This window comes from Varanus komodoensis, unplaced genomic scaffold (assembly GCF_004798865.1).
Source record: "Varanus komodoensis strain SLA01 unplaced genomic scaffold, ASM479886v1 scaffold4, whole genome shotgun sequence".
NCBI lineage: Eukaryota > Metazoa > Chordata > Lepidosauria > Squamata > Varanidae > Varanus > Varanus komodoensis.
In genome coordinates, this window is record NW_025335941.1 from 1,402,112 (window position 1) to 1,428,720 (window position 26,609).

Here is a 26,609-nt window from a genome sequence, read left to right on the forward strand (position 1 = left end):
TTTAAAACATTTCTATGCCACCCCCATCGCAACAAAGCCTTGGGGTGGCTCACAAAAAATACAAAAAAAATACATAAACAATAACAATATAACAATTTAAAAGAAAAAAAACATTTAAAACCCCCGGTGCATTCTCGGCTAATTTAAAATCCTAATAAATACAATAATTTAGCAATTAAAATAAGTTTTAAATAAAAAGGTCTTAGCCTGGTGCTGAAAAACAAATAACGACGGCGCCAGGCGGACCTCTCTGGGGAGTGCATTCCATAGATGGGGCGCCACCACAGAGAAAGCCCTCCTCCGGGTACTTTGCCTCTTAATGTCTTTCACAGAGGGTTCCCGGAGAAGGGCATCCATTGCTGATCTCAAGGGGCGGGAGGTATATATGGGGCAAGCATTCCTTTAGATATTTAGGTCCCAAGCTGTTTAGGGCTTTATAGGTCATAACCAACACCTTGAACATCTATATATCTATATAATCTCTTCAAGATCATATATAGGTAATATACTGAGTTATCTATACACAATGGTTTAGAAACAAGTCTATGTATATTTAAAATGCACTTTCAAGAAAGTATCCACTAGAATGCAACTTCTGTCCTTCTAAAACAATTACTTTCATTTTAAAAAGGGAAAGACATGGTTCAACCAGAGTGTCCTGCTTATTTTTGTGAGAAAGATTTGAACTCTTGCTTAGCTTCCCCACTGAAGACAGTGAAACTCGGGAATCTCTCCATTCATCTGGATCATGCCCAAATTGTTTCAAGGCACTCAGTTTTATTTTTTTTAACGTAACCAGCATTTTCTTAGCATTCATTGCCTTTAGTTCAAGCAGGTTATTCAAACCAAACCAACTTGTATACTTACTCTGCATGCTACCAAATTCATACTAAAAAAATCAAGAAGTTTTTGCTAAGGCAAACGCATACATAACTGTGATGGAATTCTGCCTGCCCTCTGCCACTCAACTGTTAATTGGAAATCCTTGATGAATAATTCCTATTAATGAGTTGTAACAAGGCAAAATTAAGCTAATAGCGCTTAGTTAAATCCCACATGTAATAGGCTTAAACTATTTATTTCAATGGATCAAGGCTAATTATTAGAGCTTATTTGTGATGATATATTAATAGTGATCAGCTACAGAATTCTTACATTTATAGAATTTAAGCCAAAGGAAAAATCTTTATTTGACTATTTGTATTAAAATACATCCAACGTTGCTTTATTGAGTAATGTTTTGCATACTGATATCTAAACATAAAATTTGTTTTTCTCGGAAAGCTGGGGAAATTCACATCACATCACACATCCTGCTACCCTGTCCTGCAGGTAACCCAGAGGGACTGCTTGTTGCCTGGGCAACCCTCAGGGAGTTTAACAGATGAGCAGGCTCAAGGTGGTTGTGCCCCACTTCCTCCTCAGTGCTCCACTCTGTATCCCAGCAACTAGTGACAGTCCCTCTACTTTGCTGCTTGGACACTTTGGAGAGTCTTTCCCTGGTTTACTACCCCTTTTTATTGCACAATTTTGGTATTTTTTTTAATCCAAGGTATGCCTTCTGTTGTGGAGGGCTGATCTGGCTAAGAGTCTGCTGTCAAAGTGCAGCAAGCACCCACGGTGGTCAAAGAACATTATTTTTGACTTTGCTTTCTCCAACAGCTGTTGTTTACTTCCCTTGAGAATTCCCTCAGAATTGCTGTTCCTTCTGAGCATAGCTAGAATCTTCACAGTAACTGTGTGTAAAGGAATGTACAAACAATCATATATTGCTTCTTGCTGTAATGTAACGCATGTAATGGGTAGTTAAGACCCATTAGCTTTACAAAAGAACTTCTCCTGGTGAAGAGAAACACTGCTAGAACCAGTTTGTTGATGTGGAGCAATGCAGTGGTTTGCAAGTGTGGACTTTTGGACACAACTATGAGGACAATCTACACATTTTGAGGTATAGATTACTGAGCAAAAAGGCTGTGGGGTAATAAATTGATAATATTAGTAGAGGGGAAAAGAAAACAGAACTGTCAGTAGAACTGAACTGATGTGAACAGAACTAAACTGGAACAACTAATTCTGTAGTGTTTGATGGTTATGTTTTAGTTTATCAACTCATTTCCATAGACTGTTCAGTGCTTTACAGTCCTAGCATGTCTGCTTGGCTGTAAGGCTCTCTGATTCAAAGACATTTGTTTCTCTGCAAGTGTGCATAGGACGGTAGCCTCAAGCTCAGCTTTACACATGTCAACTCAGAAGCTGCTTTCAATGCACTGGAGTTTACGTCCTGTTCAATGATTTAGGAATGCAGCTGTAACAATTACTGGAATGGGATAACCTGTTCAACAGAATGTGCAGCATTTTCAGATTCAGCATTTGCCAAATTAATATGAGGGTTAATCCTAACCAAAGAAAAAGTCTTGCAATCAGAAGTGAATTTTGCTGGACAATATGAAGAAACAAATCATGCAATAATATATGTGTATGTGTGATGGCCTTGCAGCCAAATGCATGTAATTTTAGCAGCAATCAATCTGTTAATAATGACCTGTGCATAATAAATTCTATGGATTCTTCTGTGCTTAATACAGCTCAGAGAAATCATTCTAATGAATTCTTCTTTTTTGATGCTGCTAATGAAATATGTAAAATGCATGGCTAATCCTGAATGAAAATGAGTTTAATTCCATCTGTAGGAAGTTTAAATTAACTCTTAGGTAGCCTCAAAACACCAACTAAATCAGGAGTTAAATTTTTTTAGCATAAGGAGTTCTTATTTATTGACAATAATATAAAATGCTATTTCTTACCTGAATACTTCTGACATTTGAAGCTGGCTGTTTTGACATTTTTGAAGAAGAGATGTATTCCTACTAGCAACCACAGTAAAACAAACAAACAAAACAAACAAAAACTCTTTTAGGACTACAATGACATTCTAAAAGCTGGGTTTGATTAGCTACAATTTAACCCATGGTGCTTCTCGACAGGTATGTATTAAGCAGCCCAGATTGTCTTTCAGTCTCAGTTTCAGAGTTACTAAGATACATTCACAGAACACTGCAAGTAAATGAGAACATCTGAGCTTCACTTGTGAATTTTTCATAGGCCATAGAATAAGATCACTTTTGCAACACAATAGTAAATGAGACATTAATGCTGCAATCATATACCTGCTTCCCTGGAAGTAACTCACATTCAGCGTAATCAGACTTACTCCTGAGTAGATAAATATAAGATTGTGCTGTAACTGTTTCATCAAATGGGCAAATATTCATGGGACCACTCACTTTATTAATCATTTGATTCAGGATATAAACCAGAATCAAATGGTAATAAATCCCTATATTTGGAATCTGGCTTGGATTGATAAAAATGTAATTTACAAAGCATTATACACTTCAAACAGAAGGGAAAACATCTTCCTCAAGAATAAAGGATAGCTGCAGCCTGAAGCTGATAAAGAAACTACTCAAAGGCCTGATATGGTAATGTAGGTTGTTGAAAGAGCAAAGACAAATTACTATTTAAAATCACAGCCGCAACAACATTCCACATGGACAGCACCATGTCCCCATTTTGTCTCAACTATCTAAACATGGTACCACATACGTACGCTTTTCCAGGACCAGTTCCTTAGCTTAAATGTGGAGTTAAAATAAATTAGGAAGAATAACGTGCAGAATTGGACTGAGACTCCTCAAAAACAGTACATGAGGCAAATGTGCAGGATTAGTTTTTGCAGAGGCAATCTTCCTTTCGTGCTGGTTTGTGCTGACCTCATTACTGCCAGAGAAATCAGGACAACAGAATGCTGATGAGTAAAAATAGACAACCTTTTTGGGCTGCTCTCCCTTCCCCTCAATACAACTACTGGCACTCACGTGTTCTGGAACAAAATTATAAACCCCACTACATCTTCAGGCTTAGCCACACAAACAGGAGGTAAACTTGGCAGAAGTAGATGCTGCTTTGTTTGTCACATGGAGATTCTTTCCTGGCATCAGGAAACTCCTGGAATCCAGATCTATATGCAACTGTTGCAGAAGCATATACAGCAGGGAAGGACTGGTGCTGTTCCTGGACACCAGCATAAATGATGTGTTGAGGAAACAGCAAGTTTGCATCGCATCAGGTTTTCCAGGCAACCTTGTCCATGTGCAAGATTGTACAGCAAGATTTGATCCAGGAAGGAACACAAATTATTCCCTGTGTAATAGACAGTTGCACTGTTTTATGGCCCTGGGGCACTGCCTTCTCCAACCTGGTGCCTTCCAGCTACGTTGGTCTGTATATCTGGGGAACACGGAAAGTGTAATCTGCCATTCCTGTCCTCCCCTTCTGTCTGCAACAAGGTGAATCAACACACTCCAGCAGCAGTAAGCTAAGCTTGCTTTTAGGCCCTTGTGAAATACGTACAGTAGGGGATGATTTGGAACAATGTCTTCAGTCCTCCTTTACTCCAGCCCTAACTCCCATGAAACAAAAGGAAGCTGGACTGTGCAGGGAAACTGAATCCATTCAGTTATAAGCCATGGTACTTTCCAAAACATTCCACTATGTTAACATCAAATATTTCAGCACAGTTTCTAACAGTGACACCACAAACTCTGCTGCGTTTTGAGTTGCAGGCATATGCTGATTTGTCTCATGCCTTACCTTCAAAGGTGGAGGCAGGCAATGCCATTATTGTTTCATTTGGGTGCTACTTAGCATGCATTTTACTTCATATGTAAATATACCTATGATTCCTGAGCTGGCATAAGAAACAGGAATATAAGAAAAATAGAAAAATGAGAATAATACTGTTCTCTTCTCTGCCTCATCTAAAAATAAGTTCTGACAGGATGAAGGACATACAGTTACTTGGCACTGAACAACTTCAGTTTGCTTTAAATAAGCTGAGATTCTTGAGGCACTTCCATAATTTCTGTCTTTCATAACACCACCATAGAGGTAGTCAAAAAGGAACCTTACATGCCATCCTTTTATTCCTACTGTATATATAAAACTAGCACAAGTGTTATAAACAGAAAACTGTACTATATCACCCTGTTAAAAGACCTAGATAGAAATTGCACCAGTGGGAACCATGTTTGTGCTTGAGGAGGAGAAAACTCCATGATGAAACTCCACTGCTCACAGTGCTATTAATTGGAGTTTTAACCATTCAAATTATAGCAATTACCAATAAATATTTCTTATCTTATATAACAACTGTTATAACTTTGTTTTTGCACTACTTTGAACCACTAGTATGAGACTATTTCAAGCAAACTACAAGAAAAAAGTGGTGTTTTAATGTAGTTTTTATCAGCCATACAAAGTATGTCTCTATAGGAGTTGTGTTGGCAAATACAGAAGGCATTTTGTGTAACTGCTAAGTCTCAAAAGAACATTCTTAGTTTCAAACAATTTTAAAACTCTTGGTAGAATAAAAGGTACTAATACAGCCTGTGTTAAGCATTACTAGTCTGGGAAAAAGAGCTTAAAATGCAGAGAATGTTAGCTCATTCATTCTCCTCCCAGTAAAATATGAAAGTATTTTCCCCAGACAACCTTTCCTTTTTGAACCATTTCACCCTCCCCTTCTGAGCTTTCACTATGTACCTGATTATTTAACTGCGAAAAGTTCCAACCCGTCAGGAGAGTGAATACATACACCTCCTTTTTGACGCTGAGTGAGATGCCTTCTTCGGTCAGCTGAGATATTCCCTGTGGTCCTTGAAAGGTGGCTGAAATAGACAAAAGTCCTTTGTCCCTGTGTGTACTACTAAGAGCACTTCTAGGTCTGGTGTACAGCCGAGTTTAGAAGCCAAGTGTAAAAGAGAATTCCCGTCATAGCTTACAGTTGTTCTTCCTAAATATAGAGTCAGATTCCTCCTGTAACTTCATGCCCTCCTAGTTAAAATCAGGGCTCAAGTGTCAAGCGGAAAAGTGTTAGTGAGTTCACCTTCAGGTGATAGTTTGCTGTCACTTTCTCAATTTGAAACTGCTAGGAACATTCTTTTAAGTTTGTATATGTTCAGTAACAGAACAGGAAAGACATAAAACATTTTGTTCATGTTGTCATACTTGTGTGGTGTGGTGGTTAAAGTGTTGGACTGGGACTCAGAAGGTTCTAGTCTTCTCTCAGCCATGAAGCTCACTGAATGACTTTGGGCCAGTCACAGACTCTTAGCTGAATCTACCTCACAAGCCTGTTGTTGTGAGGATAAAATGGAGCTAGGGAAGCTGACTTGGTTTCCTCACAAGAGGAAAAAAAGCAGACTATAAATGCAATGCAATGAAATGATAAAATTTGTACTGAAACTATCTTTAATATTCTATGATGTACATACTATTTAAATGTATCTGCCTCATAGAAATTAAAAATGGAAGGAGACGTGGATTTGTTTCACTCTTTTAAAGGTTAAAAGACTAATAATGGAAAAACTGGGATGATAAACATTCACTTTTTTAATGGAATAAATTGAGGATGTTATAACACTTTCAGAATATGAATGGGTGACATACACAAAGCCAAATGGATACTTATCTGGATATTTGGTGTACATTTGTTGAAGTCTATATATGATTCCTAGAATGCTTATGAATTTCATACACATCCATGTATTAAAAATAGAAGTGTTCATGTCTGCTTGCATGTAAATTTTTCAAGTGCCTGTGGAGACTACATAGGGGCCATTGGAGGTACTGTGTCGGGGGACTCCTTCGATACTACAGGAAGGGTTTGGGTTCCTCACTGCCCAGAAATCCCAAGGCACTCAGACTGCTACATTCATATGGTGGTGGGAAAGCAGCACTCCAGGTGGGTGTTCACGGAAGGGAGACTTCATCCTCGGACACCCTGAAGTACCTTTCCCCAAGTCCAGCGACAGGTGTCCAGGTATCTTACTGTCTCTGCCAGCTCTCGGTTGGAAGTGTCCTCTATTTGGTGGGATATCCAGTCTGGTTTAAAAATCAAAACTATCATTCAGTTTAGTGGTGATGTAATTTCTCTTTTGGCATGACTTAGAAGTTGACAAATTCATAGAGGAATAGGGGTATTAGTGTTGATTAAGTAGGGTGGTTAAATGGAATCTCCATGTTTGGAGGCAGGGTATCATGGAGTACCAAACACCGTGGAATAAAAAACAGGAATTAGCCATCACCTTCATGCTTTGGACTTCTTTCAGAAGTACGCTCATCTGGATGGATTCTGGTCTAATCAATCAAGGCAATTCTTACATCCTAGCTGTTAGCAGTTGATTGAGGAGATCAGCAGGTGCTGCCACAGTGCTTGTTTGTGCTCTTTCTAATTGTGGGAAACAAACTGTATTTCAGCTTGGACAGTCTTTAAAGGACATTGTGACATTTACTTACCTATATGTTTCAAATATTTATGTTTTAAATTTGTATCCTACCATTCCACTAAATATAATGCTCAAGACCACACACAATATTTAAAATATTCTAACCAGGACTAATTATGAATTTGTAATCAGTTCTTGTAACTAAGTTTGTGAATGTTATAGCATTTAGTATCACTGCTTACTTCTGTATTTTAAAAATGATGCTATCTTCTAAAGTGGCAGTCCTGTAGCCCTTACCAGACGGTAAGCCCAACTGCACTCCATGAATCAACTGTTCCCTGAGATGTCCAATATGGTTATAGTCAGTGCTTTTTTTTTTAAAAAAAAAAAAAAAAAAAGGTGCAGGAACTCACGTCGCCGGCAGAAAGTGCGCGACCACACGCACCAATCCCAAGCAGTGCCCTCACTATCTCACTATCAGATAGCAGACACAAAAGCAGCCCACAGGCACTGTGTTAATGATGTTTGCTGCTATCTGCTACGATTCAAAATCACTTCGTAAAATCCATTGGAAAGAAAGGTGCCGGAACACCGTTCTGGTGCGTTCGATGACAAAAAAAGCCCTGGTTATAGTCATGTGTGCCATTCGGCCTGTTGTAACAAGCGGCAGGTGGAGTTGCCTTTGAAAGCGATTCAGAAACTTCATTTGGTCTAGAATGCTGGAGCCAGACTGCAGGCTGCGACCTCTTACAGAGAGTCACTTATTTTTGAATAGACCAAATAGATAGCACTGTAAAGCCTATGTCCAGCATACATGCATCAAACAGGCACCTTCTTCCTTTTTGTGATGCCTGAATATTTCATTTCACATGCAAACAGGTTTCTTATCCTGTTGTGGGATGTATGTGACTTTGTATCCACATTGCCTTTTCTGTTAAGCTGTTCACGTAACCCTTATGGAGAGTAATTCCAGGAGTGTTATTTATTTAATTTCTAAACTACCCAGCAGCCAAAGCTCTCTGGGCAGTTCACCAAATACGTTAAAAAAACCAATGAAAGATGCATTATATGAAACATATTAAAACATCATCCAAGTGTATAGTACCTCTTTCTGCTGCAATACCAGCCCTTTTGATCTATTTGTCTGAGTCTGTCTTAGGCAGTTCCAAAGACAATCAGTCCATATTTTGACATACTCCAATTAAAGGTGAAATCTCATGCATATTAGATACAAAAAAGCATTGCTTGAAAGCTGGGAACGCTGGAGTTGCAGTCCAAAACTTCTAGAGGGTACCACTTCCAGGAACACTACCTTACATATTACCATATCACAGCTTCCTTGTGAAAGCTAGGAGGGTCTAGTACATAGGCCAGTCACAGCTTGCATCTTCTCCAGTCAGGGCTGTGGATGTACCAGACTGCTGAATGGCTTGGATGAGGGCTCATAAACTGAAGCTCACTCCAGGGAAGAGCCAGATGCTTTGAGTAAGCTGTTCTTCTGACCACTTGGAGGGTGTCTGGGTTGCTCTGTGTATCCTGGAGCAGCATAGCTTGTAGGTACTCCTGATTATAGCTCAAAAGTCTCAGATAGTTTCGCAAGCAAGGAATGCCATCTACCAGTTTTGGCTGGTGGCCCAGCTATGCCCCTATTTGGGCAGAGGATGAGCAGCTTTTAGTAGTTTATGCCTTCAGTAGTTTAAGGCAGGAGAGAAGACCAGTTATTGCCATTTATACTGTCTGCCCATACATTTAGCAGAGAAATTCAAGGTACTGGCTTTATGGATCAGGACTGCAATATCTGATGGAGAGTCTTTCCTGATATGAATGTACACAGACACCATGATTGATATCTGAAGTCCTCCACTGAAGAAATGTAAGAAGGAAATAAGAAAGAGAGCTTCTTGGTACTAGCATTCTTATTTTTGGGTGCCAAATTAAGAATTTCCTTTCCTCCCAGCATTTGCCAGCATGTGAAGGGGACTTTAACATCAGCTGTTTTATTAGGCATTATTTTATTGCAACTGGGTTTTTAAAAACTGTTTTAAGGATGCAGTCCTGTGCATTTTTAGACAGAAAAAGGTCCTGCAACTCCCAGCATTCCTCCATGGGAAACATGGGGAGTCATAAGGCTTTTTTTCTTTAAAAATGCATAGGATTTCACTCTTATTGGATGTTTTGTTGGATGCTCAGAATGTTTATACTTTATTAGATTGCATTCTGACTTGTACTTTTAGTGAGATACATGGCAACTGAATAGTATAAAGATGAAACAGAAGTAATGAAGCCTGGGAAATGTAATTCAGCAAAAGCAAGACTCCCATATGTCGATAATAGTGGCATATAGTGTCAGAAAATTATAATTCCGTTTTCCGTGGGAACAGCTATGCAGATGAAATCTGACATTGTACTAATCAGAGCGGACAGTTATACTAGTTTGTGATTACACAGGTCCAATCAGTGCCAGCAGTCGGTGAAAGAGAAAGTAGGGACCTGTTTGCATTCTTGTACTTTGGCAGTTATAGCGGTCACGTTAGTCGAAAGCGAGCAGGCTGAAAAGGTGCTCCACATCTCCGGAACCTCCACGAAACTCTAGTTTAAAGATTAAAGGCAGAATCCTATGCATGTTTTGATAGAAAAAAGGGCCTACAATTCCCAGCATTCCTCAGCAAGCAGGATTGACTGAGTCTTGCTGGGAATCGTAGGCTCCCTCTCTAAACATAGATAGGACTGCAGCCTGGACGTTACTTTAATACAAGGTCCATCTCTCTTATTGCAAGTGAAATGGCAGCTCTCTCTCCATTCCTCGTTGCACTCCCATCAGAGACCTACTTCACAATACAGATATCGACAAATGGCTTTGGATTTCACACATGCCCATTCAGATATTCTGTGAACCTGACCGTATCCATGTTAGAAGAACAATGCACTTTAATTGGAATTGAGTTCTCTTTGCAGTCAGTAGTCTCGAAAAGCGGGGCGGGGGAGCGAGTGTAACATTTAAAAGAAAATGGAGAAGGTGAAACGCGGGCTCTGAAGTAGCCCGTCAAAGGCTTCAACTCTTGCATTTTCGCAGGTCGCGCATTCTTCAAAGGCACCGTTTTAACGATGCCTGTTTTGTCGTTCTGAAAGGGAGAAGTTCTCAAACGGAAGCTTCCCAAAAGCTCATTTGTCGCGTTTTTTGATTATTGACAAACAGAAAAGAATGAGCTGTTATGCTTAGCGCTGTATTTTAACTTTTTTGGAACTCCCAGGCTTCCATAGTATAACACAGCAAAGCATAAGCTTTCACAGTATACTCCTTATGCGTGACTAATCAAAAATAATTATCCACGTGAAACCAATCACTTGCCATCCATGGCTTACGCGCAGGTGAAGTTGATATCGAATTAAAGCTTCACAAGCTTTTTCCCCTTTCAAAATGGCCATTAAGGAATTGGTTTAGCTAGGAACACTGCAAGTCTGGGTATGTCTCCTCAGGAACAAGCCTCACTGCGTTAAATGGTAAGTGTACATGGGATTGCAACCAACATAAAGTTACTTTTTTGAGTTGAAAGCAATATGCACTCGACAAAAGATCAGTTACTGAGTTTCCTAATTGCTGCTGCGCCTCTAAAAGTCTTGCCCCAGACCATTCCGTGCCCGCAATCGGGAACCGGAAGTGAGGATTCTAGGAACTCTTTTGATTTTTCCTCTTTCTCTCTTTGAAGAAGACACAAATTCTCTATTTTTACACCACGCTCCACTTGCTCAGCCATCACTTCGGCTCCCCATTGGAATTCTATAAACCCAAACAGTGAATAGACTAAGCATCGTGTAAGATTTAAAAAGAACAGGTTAGGAGTCGGTTTGCAAATAATCACGCAACCCTCTCCTAACGTAGCCGCTTAGTTTTCCGAATAAGGCTTCTTATCCCAGTTCCAGATGAACTAATTTCGGAAACCTGTGATTTTAAAAGCCCGTGCCACAATAACCTGAGTCATGTTATTTTATTAGATGTTTTTGTTGTTTGTCGCGAAGTCGTGTCCCACTCATCGCGACCCCATGGACAACATTCCTCCAGGCCTTCCTGTCCTCCATTTCATTAGATAGCTGCGTCTTTTTGCATCACTGCTGTTTGTTAAATTTCTTTACTAGGAAGCTTAAAATACAAGAACTCTACAGGTGTAAACATTGCCGGAGCCAGGAAATACATCCTTATTTTATATCACCTATTTTTAATAGAGAACATTATTATTTCAACGCATTGTGTCAAAAAAACCAGCATGATTTATTTGGGCATTAATTCCGTACTACATCCCACAGTAGCAAAGAGAGAATTCCACCCATTGCGAAAGGGAGCCGGACGTCTAGATAGAGGATCGAATACGTTGGAGTCTTAGACGACCCAATGTGTTCCTTCCTGGTGCGACTGCCGGAAGTCTCCTTCTCCACAAAGTTGGTGCGTAGGGGGCAGTTCCGTGCAGCCTTTTGTTCCGGACTCGAAAGCCGAATCTCCGGCGCGAGCTCTCCGGCGACGTGCCCTTTCCCGCGTGCGGCTATGATTCCGATGCCGGTGGTGGTCTGCGTGCTGGGGGGCTGGTGCGCCGTATACCTCGCCGACACGGCCCTGAAGGTGAGAGAGAAAGCCGGGCGCACTTTCCCCGCGGCCGCCCTCGAAGGCAGTGCTCGGCTGGAGCAGGCGTGCAGGTGCTGTGCGCGGATGCGTGCGCGGGCGACGTCGGAGCGCTGGCGCGCAACAGCCGGGCGGTGTGTGCCCGCAGGTTGCGCCGGACGCGCGGTCACTGCGCGTTCCTGCACACGCTCTGACACTAGGGGGCGTGTGGAGCGGAACCAGCTGAAAAGGGAGGCTGCGGCGAGCGGCCTTTGCAGTACGGTTGGTCCTGCGGGTGGAGCCTTTCACGGCAGCAAGGCAGGTAGAGATCCAACAGGAGCACCCGATCTGTGACTGTCATGTAGCTTTTTTGCTTTTAAAGGCGCAGAGGTCCTGCGAGAAATAAAGCTGATAAACTTTCCTTGGTTACTCAAGTCTCAGAAAGGATGCACTCCATTGCTCATAAGCAGAGCCACTATTCTGTATCTCCCCCCCCCCCCCCCCGGAACATGGGATTAGTGGCTACCTTTTCCTCCTTTGCACATGATGTGCACCTGTCGTCAACACTGCAACTGCATGTGCCTACAGGTGCTACATGTTTGTTTTTGCGCTGTGTACAGAGAGTAGATAGTTTGTTTTGACCATTGGTAATGTAGGAACACAACTGTATATGGAGAAACTGTTTTCATGAGGCTGATGGGACACATATAATATAGAACACAACAATATTCATATACAGAATTAGAGTCAATAAAGGATATTGTTTTTAACAACTCCTATCTGGCATCTGCTCTTGGACACCAATACGTACAATATTGGATATTTGGGAACTTGTAATAATTTAATGGCTCTTTCTTTGTTTTATTTTAAGTAATGTGACTTGACCTCATTTAAACCCAGTTGGAGGTTTGAATTGGAAATCATTGTGTATTTGTGTTTCAACCCCAGCCCCACCCAAACTTGCTTAAGCCCGGTAAATCAATATCATTAGTTTGTATGCAATGTATGTTAGAGACCATTTTCTGTGACAAATACAAAGTTCAAAGAGCAAAATGGCTGTCGTGTCCCCTCCAGATTCTGGATCCATTTTCCCTGGAGTTCCTGACCAAGTCATTTGAACACTTTGCAGAAGTGTTTGAACTGACTTAGGGAGTCCATGGTGAAGTCATTAAGCAGCAGGAAAATGTTTAGGATTTGGTGGATTTTTATTTGGTGGGAATTTATTCTGTTTTGCTGTGCCAGGTTAGTTTTGCTGTTACCTGTGCCAGTAGTGTGGAACAATCCAATAATAATAATAATAATGAATAGTTTATTAATATGTGGAAGACTGTTATTCCCAATAGATAGGATATGACAGATGAAGTGGTGGCCATAATTGCAGTGGGTAGCCTTATTGTGTATCAACAGCTTAAGTCAGTCAGATGCTGGCTATTTTCTTCTGTTTGGGCGGATTATCTTTTCTCATACAAGTAAGAGTATGAAGCATCTGCTTAGTTACATCACATTCAGAATTCCAATCAGCTCCGAACTTTCAACTTGAAATATGTTGCATGCCTTACAGTTTAAGTGTATGTTCCTCTATAACATGTTGTTTCCTCTGATGATTTTGTTTTTGTCTTAGGTGAAAAAGTATGTGCCCAACATTATTTGTTCCATTTATTCATTCTTTCTAGTAGACACATTAGGAGAGGTCCTCAAACTCTTTGAATTTGTTGCTATATTTAGAATTTTGAGATTGTTGTAGGTACTCTCTCAGAATGGCTGTCATGATGAACCTGGCAAGTCATATTCATTTCCCTAAAGGCAATTGGTTAGACTAGAAAAAAGTAACTATCCCATGCACTGTGATAACACAGCCAAGCTCTAAAACTTGAAACCATATTTGAACTCAAAGCTGGTGCTAGAAGGTACCACTTCATTTTGCAGCATGCCAGTCTCCCGGTGGAGAAAAAGGAGGGATGAGAGATTGGCTGGTGTCAGGTATCTGAGGGAAGGCTGATGCCAATAGGTTTCCTGTTGGAAATCTCAGCATTATTTCATTTCTTTTTCATTCAGTAATATTATACAGACCCTGGCTATTTCTCAGTCCTTCTCAGAGGGCAAATACTTTTTCCATTTCTTATTTTTTATCTTGTTATATTTGGGGGCAGTTAAATATGCATATATTAATTTGTATGCATTCATAGGAATGAATACATATTAAATGCATATATCTGAAAATACTTCAACAGGTTTATAAATGTCAGATCTCCAAATAAGTATCTATCTTTATCTTACATATATTTCAGCAAAACTAATTGTGTAGGGGTATGTTTGTGCCTGTGTTTTTCTTTCTTCTCTGAGTCAGAGAAAAACCTGTGACAAAGCTAGGATGTGCAGTTATAGCAGCGGAGGGACTAGCCAGAACAAAAAAAAAGCAAAGAGCTGCAACAGTGAGAAGTTCGTGCAGTCACAGCTCCAGCCTGAAAATCTTTCTATGTCATACTTTTTTTCTTTTTCTTTTAATAGTCATCTTCCTCTCTGAAGGCATCTTATGAAGACTGGCTCACATCTCATGGTCTGACTCTCTCTCCATTTCATATGCGATGGCAGACAACTCTTTTCAATCGTCTGTTCTACAGCTGGGGACGATGGAAACCTAAATTTCTTTATCTATGGTATTGTTTCAGAATTATAATGCAGTCATGTGTGGAACAATTACTGGAAATTCTTTTGTATCCTGCTGGTCAAAGTAGTTACATTCTGGGACTGAGTGCTTTACATGATAATTGTAAAACTACACAGAATACCCTTTTGTTTCCCTCTTGAATAGCAATTTCTGTGTATTGCTTAAACCACCATACAAAGAATGTATATTCTTGGTGTGGGAGAACTGAGGTGATGAAGCCTGATAGATGATGAATTTGCTGACCGGGCTTTTCAAGTTTGTCTTTGAAATGATGTTGACGTCTGACATTGTGGATGGAAAGTAGGGCTTCACTTTCCATGGGGCACTTTCATGGAGCTTGGCTTTTCCCAACAAAGAGCAAAATTAGTAGTGTTCTCTCTGTAGCATATGACAGCATTTCTATCTTTGTTTCAGGTTTAGCATGGGGATGTTTTTTGGCATAGCAGCTATGTTTGGTTCTGTTGTTCTCCTGGGGAAGACACTGATGCACACACTTTCACAAATGTGGTCTGAAGCTCCTACAGGGCAGAATGATCAGATGTTGCAAGTGGTGGTGAGTTTTACTTCGGTATTTACAGTTTAAGCAATGCTTCCAGTGAAATCATCAGCTGTTCAGCATCAACTTTCTTTCCCATGTTTGTATTTATATTTTAAATAAAACATTTCCCTTGTGTGTGTGCAAGGGTCAAAGTGTCTTAAAACAGCTGAAATTACAACAACAAGCAAGTGCAGAATTAAAAAAATATCCAGACAAGCAAAGAAAACTAAACTTTAACCCCTTAAAAAAGTGTGTGTAGGCGCAGTGTGTGTAGGCACACAGGGTAGCAGGAACCTGGCATCTTTAGTGAGATGTTCTTCTATGGTTTTGGACCAACTAATCCAAAGGTCTTGCTTGTACCTTTTACATATGCAAACTTGTATATAAGCCAAAAGAGGCCAAGTTGGTTTCTTTGTCACATCAGCATGCTACAGAGCACTCAGTACTAAAGCAGGCACCATATTGTTTGTAAACATGCCTGCTACTAGGACATGTTTTACAGATTGAATGATTTTCTGTGGCCTCATGGATTACCATTTGCACAAAAGAGAAAAAGTGTAGCATTTTTCTGAGCAGGGCCTCTTCAGAAATAATGGAGAGTTATCAGGGCATGAACAACCACCTGACCACTAGTCTTAGTCAGAGTAAGTGATCCTGTTGTGCCCAGCTTTCATAGCAGCTTAGAAGTTGGGGGAAGGGGTGAGGGAGACTGGAGAATGCTTAAATAATGAAAATCATATGGTTGCTCCTGCAGCTGTTATATGAGAGCTAGACAAAGTCAGTGTGGTGTAAAGAATCAGGGGTCAAAGAGACCTGCAATCACATCACTGAAGCTCACTGTGTGTCTTATGCCCTAGTCTTTTATACAGAGCTCCATATAGACTTATCTGACCTCCTTGGAAGACGGGTAGGATCTAGATTTAAATGGAAAAGAAAGAGAGCTGAAAGGTGCCACCAAAGCGCCTTCCCGTTGAAAGAAGCTTGCAAATAGTTTAAGCTAGTCCTGTGGAGAAGTACTTAGAAATTTCAAGCCCACAAATGTATGTTGTTCAGTGCCGATGTGCTTCACTAACTCAGTGGTTACACAAACGGACAGACAGCACAACTATTTAACTTTCTTTTAGAATATAAAAGCATCTATATAAGCTTACAGGTCATCACAGAGACCTTGCAAATGGTTATTCACATGCTTGGCTTAAGCAATTGAGCAAAGCCATGTGCTGCAGATGAAGGTTGAAAAAGGCTCCTGGTAGGTCCTGGAGGAAGATGAGGAACCCACTTTGGATGTTCTCAAGGTATTCTATTCTGGGGGAAGACAACTTTGTGTCTTCCAAATATTTGAGATTACAACTACCCTCAGATTCATCCAGTTTCACCTGTGGGGAGGGATTATGGGGACTGTAGTTAAAAACATGTGGAGGGCACCAGATGATTAGCTTTAAAGGGTGGTGTGTGCTCCCAGTGAGAAACTCAGTAACAGTTTCCGTTCCTGTCCCAGTCAGTTGAGGCTTCCTCTGCATGTAGCACAACAGGACTGAGGTTCAGGTGCTGCAATTTAATAGGGTTACATAGAACTTGATATGGATAAAAGAATTCATGACATTATCTTGCTTTTCTTTTTGTGTCTGGTACAAAGTGGGCCAAATTGTTAAGTATGTTATTTAAATGCACATCCTTAGGATATGCCACTACTTTTAATCAAAAGCAAGAAAAATGGGGAGGGGGAATGTGCTCCTACTAAGCATTGTCTCCTGTCCCCCCTATGTATTATTTGAGGTACCTAGAGAGCTTGGGCGATGCTTGGCTGAGGAAACAGTATGTGGTGGGAAAGAGATCCCTCTCCTCCTGCACTGTAGTTCTGCTCCATTTTCAGCTCTCTCCATAGTTCCTTTTTATTAAGAAAGAGAAGGAACAGGTTCTGATAGCAAATTCAACACATCATGGTCTTTTATGGAGATGCCCAAAGCTTCATCTTCTCTGGAAACTGCATTTTTATGTTCTTCCGACTTTCTACCCTGTTATGTGCGTTGTGTTGTAAGCATATGCATTTTTGGCATATGCTAGTGTGAGCATGATGTATATCCTTTATATTTAATTATTTCCATTAATATCCTTTCTTCCCATGTTTTCACACAGTTAAGACAGGCCAAATCCAGTGCAGGTAATATGATGGCTGTAGGCAGCCCCACACGCTTCTGTTGCCCATCCTGCTTGGTTTTTTAATCTGTACATTTTCTTAGTAGCAGCTGGAATCACTTCAGAGCACAGTGGTGATCACAAGGGAAGTCAGAGACATTCTTGGAAATGAAGATGGTGTGTAGCTTCAAGCTGATGCTTTCCCTGCAGTGCCCCTAGCCATCTAGAATAAGAAAGGGAAAGGGGGAATGATTTGGTTGACAGAAGGGGGAATGGGAAGTGCTTGTGTTCAGGCTTCTCTTGATGTCGAAAAGGGTGGCTTCAAAGGAATTGTTCAATATGTTGAGGCTCATACCCCCACTCAGCCTTCTGAGCAGCCATACTTCTCATGGCAGCCGTTTTGTTGCCTGGAACAGTTTTCCAAATTACAAGCTCCTCTTTTTCTTGCTTCGTGCCAAGAAAGCTAATATGCTGCATTCTTTTAGCTTGAGGCAGATAACATGCTTTATTTTGCTAGGGCCAAGTTACAGCAGCAGCTGCCCTCTTCCCTGCACTTAGTGTGATTCCCGAGTCTTGTCCCTCTATCAGAACTTTGTTTCTTCTTATAGTTTTGTTTTTGTCCTAAATAATGTTGAGTGTGTTCTTCACTTGTTTATTCATTATTACCAATAGTAGCAGATTAAAGTTGTAAGCTTCCCATGCAGTTGCCCTTTATTAAGCTTTCCCCCAGCCATTTGTGAAATCCCAGATAGCTCAGTTAAGCCTGTTGAAATTTCCCCTTTGCTGTGCAAAAGTGAAGGACTGCTCCTGCTCATGTACCTGATTGCTCAAGTGACATGACATCGGAATAGCATTGCTGTCATTTGTGAAGTGGTTTCTAGGCAGCTGCCAGAATGCAGGTAGACTTGGCGTTGCAAGTCTTGCTACGCAGTGTCTTGTTGTGTCTTTGGAAACAGGTGCCTGGGGTCAACCTTCCCATCAGCCAGCTGTCCTATTTCTTCACAGCAATCCTCATCAGTGCTGTCATACATGAAGTTGGCCATGGGGTGGCAGCTATTCGGTAATGCAATCCACTCGTGTGTTTTTTTCATGCTGAGAGATCTTAATATGCCATAAGATTTAATTACAGAAAATGATAATATAGGGCCAGTTGGGAAGGAGGGAGAGAATGAGAGAGAGATCACTTTAAAGAATTTAAGCAAGGCATTGAAGTGATGGGGAACCTAAATTCTGAAACTGTTTGAGAGAGGCACACAATTATAATACATGGGTCCTATTTGCATGTCATGACAAAGCTGACCATACATGACAACCTGTTTTTGAATTGGATGGGTTTCATTATGCACAAACCAAGCCAGGCTGTTACTTGTTACTTTGGGTACAAAAATACTTTGGTGTTGCTGGCATCTGAATCAGCCTGGCTGTTTTAAAATTTCTCTCTATTCTGTTGTGTACTATGTATACTCAGCTATTTCTATTCTTCATCAGCCTCATAGGTGCTATCAAAGTCATTCGAATTAGCAGTTATTAGATCTTTGCCTTACCAAGATCTTTTGTGTAATGACAGAAAGAACTAGATGAACATGTCTCTTTATGTTCTGATCAGGTGTGGGAGGAATTTTAGGATGCATCAGTCTTCCCAAAGCTAGTGCCTTCCAGATGAGTTGGACTGCAATTCTCATAATTTCTTACCCAGTATGGTCATATTCTTGGTTTAAATTTCGCTCCTGCCATGAGCGTGCTTGATGTCCCTGGGCATGCTGCTCCCTCTCAGCCTCCTCTTTCTGTAATATGTAGGATGATAATGCTGGCTGACATTCCAGGATTCTTGTAAAGATTAAACTAAGAATATAACTGTGAGTGGGGAAGATTTAGTGCATGCGTGGTTGAGTGCTTTTCATATTACTTTGCCTCTAGATTGTTTGTATGCATTTTAATTTCTGTTATTGTGCTGATTTTCCCCTATTAATCACTGATTTTAGTATTGCATGTCTAAATTCTAAGCTCTAAATTGCATCCATGACTGATTTTACTTGGGAAGTAATACATAAATTTAATAATCCTAGCCACAGATTCATTTAAGTTACTTTTTAATATAAGCAATTTATTCTGGTTTTGCAAAAACAATGTATTTCCTTTTCTTTTAGAGAGCAGGTTCGGTTCAATGGCTTTGGAATGTTTATATTTATTGTTTATCCGGGGGCATTTGTCGATCTGTTCACCACCCATTTGCAACTAATTTCTCCAGTCCAGCAGTTACGAATATTTTGTGCAGGTAAATAAGTTGCGATAGTTATGTTGCAACATATTTTTTGTTTCATGTTGTTTTGAAGCTGTCAGTTGCAGAGAAAACCTGAAAGTGCAAGGACTGATCATATTCTTTAGTGGAATTACTGTACTTTTTGGACATAGACTGAATCTTATATCCGACTTCTGCCTTGTCATTGTTGGAATTTTTTTGGCACCTGGATTGTTTAAAAACACATTGAGAGGACTAAACATTTTTACAAGGACCCCTTTGCTTTCCTAGTGTGATGGTTTTCCCATTATCCAGAAATTGACCTAACCCTACCCTGATCCTGAATATAGCCCTACTGATTTTCAATTGTTAGTTTAGTAATATTGGTCATGTGAGAATGACTTAAGGTAAATAGATTTGATTGCGTTGCAGAAATGATGGGTTGATGCTTTTCCATCTTTTGCATCCGTGAGAATCCTTCTGAAAGCTGCTGCACTACCACAGGTCCTCTCTGGATTTCTATGTGGTGCTTTTCAGTTATTAGCATAAGAACTCTTTTTTTAGCATCTTCAGTGACATTTGGATGGTGGGCTGACCATACACACCATTCTTTGTTGAAACTATTCTGCTTATGGGACAGAAACTTGACTGTATGATTAAGGATGGGGGACTTAAAACCTTTCACATAAAAAGACCAGTAACTCAGGTGCATTTTTTGTCTATATTTAAAGATACGCACACCCTCAAGTTTTTAAAGGGGTGTCTATATAGCCAGTCACTCTGATCAGATTCAACAATGGGGTATGCATGTCTAGATCATACTTTTATGACCACAGACCTGTTGTAGTATCCCCATATCAGGCCTCTCATTTGCTCCCATTATAAATTGAGAATTCTCATTTAGCCCTAATTTTCTGCATTCATCAAACTGCCTGGACATCTTCTGGGTTGGGTTACCAGGGGGCAGGGAGGAATCCATGCATCCCTTCATTCTCTCCCTTGACTTACCTGTTGAATGGGGAGAAGTGGGAACGAGATCCAGCAGAATCAGAAAAGAGAACTTGATCCATAGATCTCTGGATTAGGGATTAGAGAAAACTTGTGCTCTTTCAAGGTTGGTTGATAATGTTATTTGCAAGTTTATTTATTTATTAAAACATTTTTATGCCGCCCCATTCGCCGAAGCCTCGGGGCGGCTTACAACAAAAAATTAAAATAACATTTTAAAATATATACAATAAAATACAAATATATAATATAAAACATACACTAAAAAACAAGCCGCCCTGGCCAAATAAAATTCAATAATATTAACATTTAAAATACTGCTTAAATAAAAAGGTCTTCGCCTGGCGCCGAAAAACAAATAACGACGGCGCCAGGCGGACCTCTCTGGGGAGTGCATTCCATAACTTAGGCGCCACCGCTGAGAAAGCCCTCCTCCGAGTAACCACCCTCCTAACTTCTTCCATGGAGGGCTCCCAGAGAAGGGCCTCTCCCGCCGATCTCAGGGGGCAGCTGGGCATATAAGGATGTAAGCGCTCCTTCAGGTAACCAGGACCCAAGCCATTTAGGGCTTTATAGGTCATTACCAACACCTTGAATTGGGCCCGGACTTCAATGGGAAGCCAGTGAAGCTGACGGAGAACTGGAGTCATGTGAACATAACGTCCAGTCCCCGTCAGCAGCCTGGCAGCTCTATTTTGGACCAATTGAAGTATCCGGACCATCTTCAAGGGCAGCCCCACGTAGAGCGCGTTACAGAAGTCCAGACGGGAAGTCACCAACGCATGTGTCACTGTCGCAAGGCAGTCATTCTCCAGATAGGGGCGCAGCTGATGAATTAGCCGAAGCTGGAGGAAAGCGCTCCTCGCCACTGCTGTTACCTGAGCTTCCAGTGAAAGTTCTGGGTCGAGGAGCACTCCCAAGCTGCGGACCTTGTCCCTAAGAGGGAGTGCAACCCCGTTCAGGACAAGGTTCAATTCACCCTCTCCGAAGCCCGATCCGCCAACCAACAGGACCTCCGTCTTGTCTGGATTGAGCTTCAGTTTATTGGCCCTCATCCAGCCCATTACCTCGGCCAGGCACCGGTTCAGCACAGCCACTGCCTCACCTGGATTGGTGGAAAACGAGAGGTAGAGCTGGGTATCATCAGCGTACTGATGGTTCCGCAGCCCACACCTCCTGATGACCTCTCCCAGCGGTTTCATGTATATGTTGAACAGCAAAGGGGACAAAATGGACCCCTGCGGTACTCCATGGCATAGCTGCCATGGCGCAGAGCCATAGTCCCCCAGCACCACCTTCTGGACCGGCCATTGAGATAGGAGCGGAACCACTGCAAAGCAGTGCCTCCAACCCCCAATCCCGCAAGCCTATCCAGAAGGATACCATGGTCGATGGTATCGAAAGCCGCTGAGAGGTCCAGAAGAACCAACAGGGACGCACTCCCCCTGTCCTTCTCCCTGCACAGGTCATCGTACAGGGCGACCAAGGCAGATTCAGTACCGTACCCAGGTCTGAAGCCGGACTGCAATGAGTCCAGATAATCAGTTTCATCCAAGAGTGCTTGGAGTTGTCCCGCCACCACTCGTTCTAACACCTTGCCCAGAAACGGGATGTTGGCCACTGGTCTATAATTAGTGGCCATCTCTGGATCCAGTGACGCCTTCTTCAGGACCGGTCGGACTACCGCCTCCTTCAAAGGGGCAGGCACCCGACCCTCCCTCAGAGAAGCGTTAACCACTTCCAAGATCCAGGTTCCAATCCCGTGCTTGGAATCATTTATTAACCAAGACGGGCAAGGGTCCAAAAGGCAAGTGGTTGGACGTACTCGCCCAAGCACCTTGTCCACGTCATCGGGCCGCAGTAACTGAAATTCATCCAATAAATCTGGACCAGACGGCAGCATTGGTGTCTCCTTTGAAACCTCTGAATCAATAGTGGTGTCCAGCTCGTGACGAATCTGAGCGATTTTCTCCCTGAAATACCTGGCAAAGTCGTCACAGCGGGCCTTTGAGGGTGGAATCAGGTCTTCCTTAGGACCTGGACGAACCAGGCCTTGCACCACTCGAAAGAGCTCTGCTGGACGGCATTGTGAGGAGGCAATGGAAGCGGAAAAGAATCTCTTTTTTGCCGCCCTCACCGCCACAGCATAGGCCCGATAGTGGGCTCTTAACTGTGTTCGGTCAGATTCATCTCGTGATTTCCTCCACCTACGCTCTAGTCGTCTCCCAACCTGCTTCATCGCCCTCAATTCAGGAGTATACCAAGGGGAAGAGCGGGCTCTGCCCGGTGGGAGAGGGCGCTTAGGAGCGATCGTGTCAACAGCCCTGGTCATCTCCCCATTCCACAGTTCGACCAGAGCCTCGACAGGAGCACCCGTCTTGTCAGCCGGAAACTCCCCCAGGGCCTTCAGGAATCCTTCTGGATCCATCCGGCTCCGGGGGCGGACCCACATAATCGGGTCCGCACCCTTACAGTTACTAGGTAACTTACTAGGTAAAGTTACTAGGTAACTTTCTCCTAGTTAGTTTTATTTAACTGGGTCTGTAACTGAGACTAGCAAAGTTGTTTTGAGGTATGAAGGATGCCTGAACTGTGTGGGGTTTTTTTGTTTTTGTTTTTTGCAGTTAACCTACAACTTAGTACTGCAGTAATGAAAGCATGGTTCATAAAAAGTGAAAAAGAAGAAGGAAATAAAATCTATTTCACTAATTGATAGATTAGCACAATCTTTCTCACTAATTGAAATAGACTGTTAAAGCAGAATTGTGTGCTGGGATGATTTCAAATAGAAAATGAAATAGTTTACTCGCCCACTTAATTTGAGCCCTTGTTGTGAATATTCTTCTTATGAATGAGGAGGATTAGTGCTCTGGCTGAATTTATGTGCCAATTTAGTTTTAAGCCAGATGTGATTTAAAGTCTCTGAAGAGAAGAATCTACCATATTATTAAAGCAAGCTAGTAACGGAAATGTAGACAAATTCTTAGCTACATAATAATAAACAGGCAAGCTTAATCCCACAAGGAAATTTCAAGAAATGCAGATGGTGACTGATGTAGAAGAATGATGAGAAAACATCTGCCACCAAGATCATTGTGCTTGGTTACTTTTGGTTCCTATTATAACTTGATAATAAAAATGGAAAACAAGATTGTCTCCAAACAGATGAAATATTTTAAGTAAAAGGGTATGTTATAGACTCAGAGGGGATATGTTGGCAACATACAGATATGTGAGGGGATGTCAGATGGAGATGGGTAGAGACCTGTTCTCCCCTGCAGAGGAAGGCAGGATGCGCTCCAACGGAGCAAAGCTCAGGGAGCCAAGGTTCCATTTGGATGCAAGGAAGCACTTCCTGACAGTCAGGACCCTGAAGGTGTGGAATGCGCTTCCACGAGAGGTTGTTGAGGCCCCGTCGGTGAGGGTGTTCAAAGATAGGCTGGACATGCGCATGGCGGGCATGTCATGAGCGGAACCAGCTGCAGCTGGAGGTCAGACTAGATGGCCCGGGAGCCCCTTCTGACTCACTCTGTTTCTATGTTTCTGTGTTATAGCAATTCCTGAGATTCTCCACATTGACTTTGTACAATATATATCCATGGTGTGTGCATGTATGCATGTGTGCACATGCACATGTGCGTGGAGATTGGAAGCATTCACCTTCCTAGAGAACTTCCCCTCCCACAAAAAAATCATATCTACAGAAAGAAACTGCTAAGTAAAATTGATGCCACGTAGGGCACTGACTGCTTATATTAAGTAATTTTGCTATAGCAATTTTAGCAACCTTACTTGTAAACAAGGCCTATTTAGATAATTAATAATACATAGCACTCTCTGTATAGCATAGTAATGGAAAATGCCTTTTAGCTCAAGGGCTGAATTCCATTTTGGGCTTTCAGTGGTGACTGTGTGAAAGGCAAAGGTGGTGAAACCAGAACATTGAGAAAACACCAGCATATTATCACTAAGCTTCAGTAACTAAGCCTTAGGAGAGGCATTCCAACACTTAGAATGGTGGAAATGCACTAAACCTAGGAAACAATGTTTGATAGCTGAGAAAAAGGGTTCGGGCAAAGGGACGATGGCAAGACCCCCATCACCAACTGGGGGTCCGCAGTAGGATCGGATTTGTTCCCCAGACCGCAGGTTCCGAACCCATATATAACCATTCTTGAATATTCAAAGCACTGTGAAAACAAATACATTGTATTATAAAACTATACCATACACAAAGTTTACATAAACAGCAGCTGTGTGAGACAATTTATTAACATTTCCATATTACAAATGGAACTGAGGCTAAAATAATAGCTTGGGCACCGGGTGAAGTAAGGTAAGGAGTAGCAACTTGCATCTCACACTTTAGGCCTTTCCTGTGAATCAGCTCTCAGTTGGGCCCAGTTTCCAAATAAAGGTATCTGGCATGGCACAGCACATGTAATTTCTACATTTGTAGGTCTTTGGGGGCTAGTTTGATTCTGTGAAAGAAACAGCTAAGGCACACAAGACAGATGAAATATAAAGTCTCTCTCATTAATCCTCTCTGTTCATTGTGTCCTTAAACACTATGTACTGTTGACATGTTGTGGGGCATGTGATCTATTTTCAGTGCTAAATCAGCTCTCTTCAGTAGTCATTCAAAGTTAATCTTGCCTCTTAGAATGCTTCATCATTTTGATGGATCTTGCCAATACCCATAGATGTGTTCATCCTGTTGGTAGTTGGATTACTCCCATATCATCATTTATTTTGGGTACTGCAGTAGTGTAGTATAATTCGTCATGAACACCCATTTATCTCCAAGTTCTCCCAAGTACAGCTCTGTTTATGCTTGCTGTGTTAATCTTAGACCTTAATTTTCTATTATATCCCAAATCAGAACTTCTGTGATATACTCCTATCTACTTAAGCATGTGTTATTTGCAGTAAAGTAAGGAACCAGCTCTAATAGCCTAAAGTGCCAAAGATCCTGCCTAATCTTGGAAACTAAGCAGGATTGGGTCTTGTTGAAATCTGGATGGGTGATTTAAATTGTTGTGAACCACTCAGCCTCGACTATGGGTAGTATAGAAATGTAGTAGTAGTAATAGTATATTAAGATACTGTTGAGTCTGCTGTCCTTGCATAGATTTTGTTTTTGTCTTTCTGTCTTGTAGGAGTCTGGCATAACTTTATGCTTGGGCTTGTAAGCCTTGCGGTTCTCTTTTTGCTGCCAGCTATTCTTTTTCCACTTTATTACACTGGTGCAGGGGCACTTGTCATTGAAGTTGCAGAGGTAAGAGCTATGAACAATTCAGTGCTTAGGAACAGTACCCTATAATCCATCACTCTTTAAAGGGGCCCTCTGAAATGCTGGGAAATTGCTTCTTCAGAGGTGGTGGACACAGGGCCTCAAGATTGGGTCAAAATGTCATTGCAATTCCATACAATGCCATAAACTGCTACATTTTTCACACGACTTGAAAGGTAAGATGTTACACCTTTGGAATCTTCAGCCAGTTCAGAATGCTAAGGCCAGACTGCTGCTTGGGACTGAGTATAGGGAGCACACTTCCTTGCTAATGGTACTTTCACTGTCTTAACAGTCTGGTTCTAGGTAGAATGAACTAACTAAAGGATGAGTTGTGAAGGAAATTCAAGTTCCCTTTATGACCAGCTGTTTAGGAAGAGGAGGATGTGTATGCAGCAGAGCTGACAGAATATCTTACTTCCCAGCTTTCTCTCTCTCTCCACTTTAATAAGATGGAATAACAGCTGTTAGATGACATGTTGGGCTTGGGCTTCTGCAGACTGTCACCTAATATGATTGGTTATTTATTTCCCCAGTATGTTTATGGAAGAAAATATTTTGGAGACACCTATGAACCTCTCTGGATCTTGCAATTAATTAAAACTGTATAAACAGTAGGAATGACAATAGCATGAGCTACAGTTCTATAGAGAACTGGAAGAGAATTCAGTTACTTATGAGGAAAGGGTTAAAATATCACTGGGGTTCTATTTGATCCTAAGAACAATGCCTGCATATGGAGCAGTGTATGAATACAGCAGAGAGAGATCCAGGCTAGTGACAGAAAAATCAAAGTTGATCCTTCTCTGGAATAATTCAGAGTTGATCCTTCTCTTTCAGAACTACC

At 41.4% G+C, this 26,609-nt stretch overlaps 2 protein-coding genes across 9 annotated transcripts in view; one reads left to right on the forward strand and one right to left on the reverse strand.

The window, feature by feature from the left end:
• SMPX (small muscle protein X-linked) overlaps nucleotides 1–5,829 on the reverse strand; it is a 27,879-nt gene extending 22,050 nt beyond the window's left edge. The window contains exons 1-2 of one of the 5 annotated variants that reach the window (XM_044441703.1): nucleotides 5,657–5,826; nucleotides 2,805–2,867 (exon numbers count right to left, since the gene is read on the reverse strand). In XM_044441703.1, coding sequence (XP_044297638.1) covers nucleotides 2,805–2,843 — 39 coding nt within the window. In that variant the 5' untranslated portion in view covers nucleotides 2,844–2,867; nucleotides 5,657–5,826. The other 4 variants (XM_044441701.1, XM_044441700.1, XM_044441704.1 and 1 more) reach the window with 4 other exon arrangements.
• The window catches only part of MBTPS2 (membrane bound transcription factor peptidase, site 2), a 42,247-nt gene that overhangs the window by 1,056 nt on the left and 14,582 nt on the right, over nucleotides 1–26,609 (forward strand). Inside the window, exons 1-6 of one of the 4 annotated variants that reach the window (XM_044441697.1) lie at nucleotides 10,735–10,790; nucleotides 14,389–14,537; nucleotides 14,963–15,101; nucleotides 18,179–18,282; nucleotides 19,370–19,497; nucleotides 25,629–25,747. In XM_044441697.1, the coding sequence (XP_044297632.1) occupies nucleotides 10,788–10,790; nucleotides 14,389–14,537; nucleotides 14,963–15,101; nucleotides 18,179–18,282; nucleotides 19,370–19,497; nucleotides 25,629–25,747 (642 nt within the window). In that variant the 5' untranslated portion in view covers nucleotides 10,735–10,787. Of the gene's footprint in view, nucleotides 1–10,734; nucleotides 10,791–11,714; nucleotides 11,902–12,002; nucleotides 12,203–14,388; nucleotides 14,538–14,962; nucleotides 15,102–18,178; nucleotides 18,283–19,369; nucleotides 19,498–25,628; nucleotides 25,748–26,609 lie in introns of those variants that run through there. The other 3 variants (XM_044441696.1, XM_044441699.1, XM_044441698.1) reach the window with 3 other exon arrangements.